Here is a 9,781-nt window from a genome sequence, read left to right on the forward strand (position 1 = left end):
ATTTGTTTTACATACCTATTTTCCTACCAGTTTTTCTTGTCAGCACCTGCAGATGTAGACTTACATAATGTCTTTTTGTGAACATGGTATCCCACCAAACATCATCTCTACCAAGAAATACATTAGATGGCAAAGGAATAGTAACCATCTCCTCCAATCCACAGAAATAATTGATTTTACTTTTTGCCCTATCATTCAGAAGTGATTCTATAGGAGTCCTCTATACCACACATTTGAAGTGTGATTGACCTGATCAAATCATGGAAGGGCTGTATGAAAGCTCAGTCATGGTTGTTGAGGTGTCTTCTAAGTATGCTGCATGCTTTAAAACAGGAGCCAATGTATGGTTTCATCTTGCTTTATCAAGAATGTACATGTCTGTGAACCAAGGGGATGAGTTGGCATGGCACCTGTGGTGGCCATGAAAACAAGCCTTTCAAAGCTCCAAGTACAGGGAGTATAATTGTGCAAAAGTCCTAGCTGCTGATCTTTGAAATACATTTCCCCATTTTTACCAAGGTCATCTGTTCCCAGCTAATAACTGAGCACAGCAGGAATACCATTCCTCTTAGGCCCTGGATTGATGGCTAATTTTGGCTTGAGTACCTACCTTGCTCAACTTACCATAAACTGAACAATGGTCTAGGATGCTTTTGCCCATCCTTCTTTTCCTCTCTTCTTCACTTGTGCTCAGACTTGCCTCATGATTTAGTGGCACTTCTTGCTTCTTCTGGCTCCCTCTCCATTTTCTCTTACACAGACATGGCTGTTTTCCCTAAGAAAATCCTTGCACTTTTAATTCCAACTTAGTGTCTTCTTCTTGGAGGACCCTGACTACTACAGCCTCTTTTACTATTACATAAAAGAGCTAACGAGATTTTAATTTCTCCACCCATAACCTTATGCTCAGTTTATTTGAAGTCTATGTGCACAAGCTTAGAATGTTCCAAAGGAACACCCCCAATTATCTGATTAATTGGAATCTGGGACTGTACTCTGGCCATGTTGGGCTGCTCATGCATTGATCTAACAGGGGTCACTCCATTGGGTGGGGTGATTGATTTCAATCACCAGGGAGAAATTAGTTAGTGCTACAAAATGAGATCAAGAAGAATTATGTTTGGAACCCAGGGGATTGAGCACTATATTTCATAGTATCCCCTTGGCCTTCTGTTTGAAAAGAAAAGTACTGCAACCAAATAAAAGCAAGATGATCAAAGACTCAGACCTAATAATAAGAAAATACAGACAGCGTACCAGGTAATTCTGATCTAACTGAGGTGTTGAGAAAGAGTGAATGAACCACAGTAATACAAGAAGCAGATAGAGAGTGGACTTTTTAAAAATGTTTAATTTAGTAAAACTTGTATATCTAAATAGTACAACTTAGAAACAACTTTCTTTTAAACTTCAAACTTCATTTGTGACTTGAGTAGTTAAATTCTTTTAGGAATTTATGGTGTAATTAATTATAAGTTAATATGGGAGATTCTTTTGAAAGCACAACCATAAACTGCAGGTGAAGCATTACCAACTGCAATTAAAAAACTTACTGCTAAACTTACACTTAAATATATTCTAAAATGTTTTTTAAAACATTAGTGCCACAAATTTAATTACATTTGTCTTATGTACTTATTTATTTTTACATCTTCTAAGATTATTCTTAGCTGTACTTCATCTTTGCACTAGGGTCTTAGTAAGTTATTTAGACTTGATTCTGGAGTTGAGATAACTTTTTCATACACAACATAATATGACTCTACACTTTGGCCAATGAAAGTTACAGTCTCTGGGTAGATAGTAATAATTATTTGGAAAATAGGAATTAATTGCTTCTTCTAAAAGGATTAAATTAGGAGTTCTTGATAAATAGTTTGAGCATCTTTATTGTAGTAAAAATCAGGATTTATGATATTAGGATGTCTTAAGACCAGTTTTACTTTTTGTAACTGATGTTTCCCTCTGGAATGAGGTATTTTCTAGTTTCACAAAAGCAACATTAGACACTCAATTTTCTGCTGCTGTGGCACACCAATTAGATCTGTTCACATTCCTTAAAAAATATGTTTTATAGGAATTTTACTATTATTAGTGGGAAATAGAGAACTTTTAGAAAACGAGAGTCTGAGTTGGCATGAATAGAACCATTTTAGAACATTGTCTAAATCAAATAGTTTGGAATGACACTGTTGTGTTATGTCTCTGTTGGGGTACTATGTGTTACAACTAATACTGGTTATATGCCTTGGATGTACTTTATGGATTAATGTGTATTATTGCTGGTCCTGATGAGTCTTTCACTCTCTGTGTGGAGCTCCTACAGTTTAGGGGACTACTTGCTTGAATTTCAATTTCTTGTCATGTTTGTTTGTTTACCATTGCTTTTACCAGTAAAACGTATTCATGTTTTATTGATATAAATTATATTTATATAACCTCACTTTTAAAAATCAAAATTAAATGCAACTCATCATATTTACACTTTTGTTTTATCACCGCCTGTGTGTATCACCTATACAAATTTTTCTCTTTTGAGGAATGGGTGGTCATAGACTTTTTTCTCAAATTGTTTCATCTCATTGTAGTTATTATTTTTTATCATAATCATTGTGTTTTGATGCTCAGAATATCACAATTTGGATGTAGAAGACCTTACAAGTTCACCCTTGTAAAATAAAAGAGGAACTCTGGTAGTTACACAGTGATTTACAAAAATCATATCTATGGAAACTTGACTGATTTTTTATTAGTTAAAGGACTTATGTAAGAAAAATAGATTGGGGAGATCATGCTTGCTGAGTCTAGTTGTACCAAGTTATTTCATGCGTGCCTCTGGGTCTTTGTGATAATGCTTCTGGGGGCAAAAAGTGCATATAAAAATGCTTCAGAAATCCCATTAAGGGAATAGAAAATGATAATTTCAACCAATTAATTTTCATAAGAAAATATGAAAAATTAACTCAGCCTATTTGTTCCTAGTTTTTAGGAAATAACCATATAGATACTATATGTCAATCAGCCATAAATATTCTCATGCTAAAGGAGTGGGCTATTCTGTCACATTATGAAGGGAGAGGAGAATTTTTGGTTTTAAGTTTTTTATTTGTTTTTAATCTAGAGCAACATGAAATTCAATACAAATTCTTAAATTTTATATTTATATTTAAATTCTGTCTCCTATATTGTTCTAATCTTCTCTTATATCTTTTAAGTTGTCATGTATCGAAAATGCAAATTCTTTAACTTTCATTGAAAGAATTCTTAATCATGATGGAACACAATGGCAGCTCTTCTTGAAATAAAATAACCTGATCAAAAATTGTCATTGCATCTCCCTGGAAGGAGAGAATCTTGATTTACTTAATGAGTGTATTCAGAGCCTCTTTCACATCCTTATTCCTCAAGCTATAGATCATGGGATTCCACATAGGGAACACTACCGTGTAAAATGTAGAAATTATTTTGTCCCTGTCCAAAGAATAGCTAGATTGGGGACGAGAGTAGATGTAGAGAATGGAGCCATAGTACAGGGTGACAAAGACCAGGTGGGAGGAACACGTGGAGAAGACTTTGAGGTGGCCCTGGGTGGAGCGGATCCTCAAAATGGTGGCAATGATGAACAGGTAGGAGGCGAGGATGAACACTGTGGGGATGATGACATTGGAGGCCAGGAGGAAGTACAGCACAGTCTGATAACCATCTTTCCTGCCACAAGCCAACTTCACCAGGGGTGGGACATCACAGAAAAAGTCATCAATGACATTGCCACTACAGAAATTCAAGGCAAAAGTTCTTTTGGTGATGATGGAAGAGTTAGTAAAGGTACCAAGGTATGAGGATGTTACCAAAAATGCACAAAGCTTTATAGACATAGCCTGAGAATAAAGCAGTGGCTTTGAGATGGCAACATAGTGGTCATAAGCCACGGCGGCCAATAGGTAACACTCACTGTATGCCAGCCCCGCAGAGAAGAAGAACTGACATACACAGCCAGCAAAAGAGATGCTTTTGTCTTCAGAGATGCAGGTCACCAAGATCTTTGGAGCATAGACAGAGGAATACCAGAGATCCAGAAAGGACAGATTCCCAGTGAAGAAATACATAGGTGTGTGCAGCCGGGAGTCATTACAGATCAATATTATGAGGGTGGTATTTGCTACAAGAGTCAGAGAGTACATGCTAAGGAATACCACAAACAGGACAAGCTGTATCACCGGGTCTGTCGTGAAGCCCACCAGGATGAACTCAGTCAGTGTGTGGTTGCTTCTCTCCATGGCTCACCTAAGACAAGAGAAAATATATGTTAAGAAAAAAAAAAGATAGCAGGAGGGGAGGAAAGAATGGGGGGAAATCGGAAGGGGAGACAAACCATGAGAGACGATGGACTCTGAAAAACAAACTGAGGGTTCTGGGGGGGTGGGGGGATGGGTTAGCCTGGTGATGGCTATTAAAGAGGGCACGTTCTGCGTGGAGCACTGGGTGTTATACACAAACAATGAATCATGGATCACTACATCAAAAACTAATGATGTAATGTATGGTGATTAACATAAAATAAAAAAAATTAAAAAAAAAAGAATTTGCTGCAGTTGAGGTCGAAGAGGTTGCTGCCTGTGCTCTCTTTTAGGATTTGGATAGATTCCTGTCTCACATTTAGGTCTTTCATCCATTTTGAGTCTATTTTTTGTGTGGTGTAAGGAAATGGTCCAGTTTCATTCTTCTGCATGTGGCTGTCCAATTTTCCCAACACCATTTGTTGAAGAGATTGTCTTTTTTCTATTGGCCATTCTTTCCTGCTTTGTTGAAGACTAGTTGACCATAGAGTTGAGGGTCCATTTCTGGGCTCTCTATTCTGTTCCATTATCTATGTGTCTGTTTTTGTGCCAGTACCATACTGTCTTGATGATGACAGCTTTGTAATAGAGCTGGAAGTCTGGAATTGTGATGCCGCCAGCTTTGCTTTTCTTTTTCAACATTCCTCTGGCTATTTGGGGTCTTTTCTGGTTCCATACAAATTTTAGGATTATTTGTTCCATCTTTGAAAAAAGTGGATGGTATTTTGATGGGGATTGCATTGAATGTGTAGATTGCTCTAGGTAGCATTGACATCTTCACAATGTTTGTTCTTCCAATTCATGAGCATGGAACGTTTTTCCATTTCTTTGTGTCTTCCTCAATTTCTTTCATGAGTATTTTATAGTTTTCTGAGTACAGATTCTTTGTCTCTTTGGTTAGACTTATTCGTAGGTATCTTATGATACCTAAATTTTGGGTGCAATTGTAAATGGGATTGACTCCTTAATTTCTCTTTCTTCTGTCTTGTTGTTGGTGTATAGGAATGCCACTGATTTCTGTGCATTGATTTTATATCCTGCCACTTTACTGAATTCCTGTATGAGTTCTAGCAGTTTTGGGGTAGAGTCTTTTGGGTTTTCCACATAAAGAATCATATCATCTGCAAAGAGTGAGAGTTTGACTTCTTTGCCGATTCAGATGCCTTTGATTTCTTTTTGTTGTCTGATTGCTGTGGCTAGGACTCCTAACACTATGTTGAATAGCAGTGGTGATAGTGGACATTCCTGCCATGTTCCTGACCTTAGGGGGAAAGCTCTCAGTTTTTCCCCATTGAGAATGATATTCGCTGTGGGTTTTTCATAGATGGCTTTTATGATATTGAGGTATGTACCCTCTATCCCTATACTCTGAAGAGTTTTGATCAAGAAAGGATGCTGTACTTTGTCAAATGCTTTCTCTTCATCTCTTGAGAGGATCTTACCGTTCTTGTTCTTTCTTTTACTAATGTATTGTATCACATTGATTTGCGGGTGTTGAACCAACCTTGCAGCACAAGAATAATCCCACTTGGTCGTGGTGAATAATCCTTTCAATGTACTGTTGGATCCTATTAGCTAGTATTTTGGTGAGAATTTTTGCATCCATGTTCATCAGGGATATTGACCTGTAATTCTCCTTTTTGATGGGGTCTTTGTCTGGTTTTGGGATCAAGGTAATGGTGGCCTCATAAAACGAGTTTGGAAGTTTTCTTTCTATTTCTATTTTTTTGGAAGAGTTTCAGAAGAATAGGTATCAATTCTTCTTTAAATGTCTGTTAGAATTCCCCTGGGAAGCCATCTGGCCCTGGGCTTTTGTTTCTTGGGACATTTTTGATGACTGCTTCAATTTCCTTAGTGGTATAGGTCTGTTCAGGTTTTCTATTTCTTCCTGGTTCCGTTTTGGTAGTTGATACATCTCTAGGAATGCACGCATTTCTTCCAGGTTATCTAATTTGCTGGCATAGAGTTGCTCATCATATGTTCTTATAATTGTTTGTATTTCTTTGGTGTTGGTTGTGATCTCTCCTCCCTCATTCATGATTTTGTTGATTTGGGTCATTTCTCTTTTCTTTTTGATAAGTCTGGCCAGGGGTTTATTAATCTTATTAATTCTTTCAAAGAACCAGCTCCTAGTCTCGATCTGTTCCATTGTTCTTTGGTTTCTATTTCATTGATTTCTACTCTGATTTTTATTATTTCTCTCCTCCTGCTGGGTTTAGGCTTTATTTGCTGTTCTTTCTCCAGCTCCTTTAGGTGTAGGGTTAGGTTGTGTATTTGAGACCTTCCTTGTTTCTTGAGAAAGGCTTGTATTGCTATATACTTACCTCTTAGAACAGACTTTGCTGTATCCCAAAGATTTTGAACAGTTATGTTTTCATTTTCATTAGTTTCCATGAATTTTTTAAATTCTTTAATTTCCTGGTTGACCCATTCATTCTTTAGTAGGATGCTCTTTAGCCTCCATGTATTTGAGTTCTTTCTGACTTTCCTCTTGTGATTGAGTTCTAGTTTCAAAGCATTGTCATCTGAAAATATGCAGGGAATAATCCCAATCTTTTGGTACTGGTTGAGAACTGATTTGTTACCTAGTATGTGATCTATTCTGGAGAATGTTCCATGGGTACTAGAGAAGAATGTGTATTCTGTTGCTTTGGGATGGAATGTTCTGAATATGTCTGTGAAGTCCATTTGGTCCAGTGTGTCATTTAAAGTCTTTATTTCCATGTTGATCTTTTGCTTAGATGATTTGTCCATTTCAGTGAGAGGGGGTGTTAAAGTCCCCCACTATTATTATATTGTTGTCAATGTGTTTCTTTGCTTTTGTTATTTATTGGCTTATACAATTGGCTGCTCCCATGTTAAGGGCATAGATATTTACAATGTTAGATCTTCTTGTTGGATAGACCCTTTAAGTAGGATATTGTGTCCTTCCTTATCTCTTATTGTGGTCTTTGGTTTAAAATCTAATTTGTCTGATATAGGGATTGCCACCCCAGCTTTCTTTTGGTGTCCATTGGCCTGGTTAAGTGTTTTCCACCCCCTCACTTTCAATGTGGGGGTGTCTTTGTGTCTAAAATGAGTCTCTTGCAGACAGCATATTGATGGGTCCTGTTTTTTTTATCCAATCTGATAGCCTGTGTCTTTCGATTGAGGCATTTAGCCCATTTACATTCAGGGTAACTATTGAAAGATATGAGTTTAGTGCCGTTGTATTGCCTGTAAGGTGACTATTACTGTATATTGTCTGTGTTCCTTTCCAGTTTATGTTACTTTTCAGCTCTCTCTTTGCTTAGAGGACCCCTTTCAATATTTCTTGGAGGGCTGGTTTCGTTTTTGCAAATTCCTTTAGTTTTTGTTTGTCCTGGAAGCTTTTTATCTCGCCTCTATTTTCAGTGACAGCCTAGCTGGATATAGTATTCTTGGCTGCATATTTTTTTCTCATTTAGTGCTCTGAATATATCATGCCAGTCCTTTCTGGCCTGCCAGGTTTCTGTGGATAGGTCTGTTGCCAATCTAATGTTTCTACCATTGTAGGTTACAGATCTTTTCTCCCAAGCTTCTTTCAGGATTTTCTCTTTGTCTCTGAGACTCATAAGTTTTACTATTAGATGTCGGGGTGTTGACCTATTTTTATTGATTTTGAGAGGTGTTCTCTGTGCCTCCTGGATTTTGATGCCTGTTTCCTTCTCCAAATTACAGAAGTTCTCTTTATAATTTGCTCCAATATGCCTTCTGCCCCTCTCTCTCTTTCTTCTTCTTTTGGGATCCCAATTATTCTAATGTTTCACCTTATGTTATTGCTTATCTCTCGATTTCTGCCCTCGTGATCCAGTAGTTGTTTATCTCTCTTTTTCTCAGCTTCTTTATTTTCCATCATTTGGTCTTCTATATCACTAATTCTCTCTTCTGCCTCCTTTATCCTAGCGGTTAGTGCCTCTTATTTTGATTGCACCTCATTAATAGCCTTTTTGATTTTGACTTGGTTAGATTTTAGTTCTTTCATCAATATCTTTTATTTTTTAATGTACAAATCTTTCACCTCCTTGGTTAAATTTATTCCTAAATATCTTATTTTTTTTGATGCTATGGTAAATGGGATTGTTTTCTCAATTTCCCTTTCAGATAGGCTAACTGTAAGTGTATAGGGATGCAACTGATTTTTTATCCTGGAGCTTTACTGAAATTTTTCTTATTAGTTCTAACAAGGTTTGATGGAGTCTTTTAGGTTTTCTATATGATTTCTGTATGATTATTTTCTATATGATTTCTATATGATTCTATGTGATTTCTATATGATTTTTTCTATATCATTTTTATGATTTCTATATGATTTCTATGTGTTTCGATATGATTTTCTATATGATGATTATGTCATCACATAATCAATAGGATCCCATATTGCTTCAAAAAACCTCCAGAATTTTTTTATTTTTATTTTTTAATTTAAATTCAAGTAGCCAACTTATAGTACATCATTAGTTTCAGATGTAGAGTTCAGTAATTCACTGGTTGTGTATAATACCCAGTTCTCATCACATCATATGCCTTCCTTAATGCCCATCACCCAAGTACCCTATCCCCTCACCCACCTCCTCTCCAGCAACCCCCAGTTTGTTTCCAACAGTTAAGAGTCTCTCATGGTTTTTCTCCCTCTCTGATTACTTCCTATTCAGTTTTCTCTCCCTTCCCCTATGGTCCTCTGCACTCTTTCTTATATTCCATATATGAGTGAAACGATATGATAATAGTCTTTCTCTGATTGACTTATTTTGCTCAGCATAATACCCTCCAGTTCCATCCACATCTATGTAAATGATAAGTATTCATCCTTTCTGATGACTGAGTAATATTCCATATCTTCTTTATCTATTCATCTGTCAATGGACATCTTGGCTCTTTCCATACTTTGGCTATTGTGGGCTTTGCTGCTATAAGTATTGGGGTGCATATGCCCCTTTGGATCATTACATTTGTATCTTTGGGATAAATTCCTAGTAGTGCAATTGTTGGGTAGTAGGGCCTCCAGAATTTTTAATAGGTCTTTGTGCTGACCATGGCCCTAGACAATGTATGTATTAATGTGAGAAAACTGAGTGCTTTTTGTATCACTTATGAATTATGGAAACCTAGGAAAATGATTGCTCCTTCTGGATTTCGGTCTAGTGGTATCCTCTGTTTCCCAGAGTTGTGAGGCTCAAATGAGAAAATATAGGGTAACAGATATATTCCATGTCTTGTTTTTTTCTTCGAGTACTGAGTAACTTCAATTGCAATTCCAGAGTCAATGCATTCTGAGGGGATGACACCTGATATGGATATAATCTGGGAGTCTCCAGCTTTATCAAAGCAAAGTAGAACTGGACATTCAAAAGAGTCTTAGGTGTAGTACTTTTTAGATTGCTTTCACCCAACAGGTCTTAAAAGTTGGAATACAATAGGGAAAA

The 9,781-nt window shown here is 36.8% G+C and overlaps 1 protein-coding gene across 1 annotated transcript; it reads right to left on the reverse strand.

The window, feature by feature from the left end:
* Positions 1-3,359: 3,359 nt before the first annotated feature.
* LOC112829681 (olfactory receptor 9G19) lies at positions 3,360-4,277 on the reverse strand. Its single transcript, XM_025879398.1, has one exon. The coding sequence runs from the start codon at positions 4,275-4,277 to the stop codon at positions 3,360-3,362; it is 918 nt and encodes a 305-aa protein (XP_025735183.1).
* Between the last annotated feature and the right edge of the window lie 5,504 nt (positions 4,278-9,781).

This window comes from Callorhinus ursinus, unplaced genomic scaffold (genome assembly GCF_003265705.2).
Source record: "Callorhinus ursinus isolate GAN/ISIS: 27379988/994484 unplaced genomic scaffold, GSC_fseal_2.0 scaffold21, whole genome shotgun sequence".
NCBI classification, from domain to species: Eukaryota; Metazoa; Chordata; class Mammalia; order Carnivora; family Otariidae; genus Callorhinus; species Callorhinus ursinus.

Bases quoted from the DNA above. Each gene is read 5' to 3' on its own strand.
- LOC112829681 (XM_025879398.1), bottom strand. From the start codon at position 4,277: ATGGAGAGAAGCAACCACACACTGACTGAGTTCATCCTGGTGGGCTTC.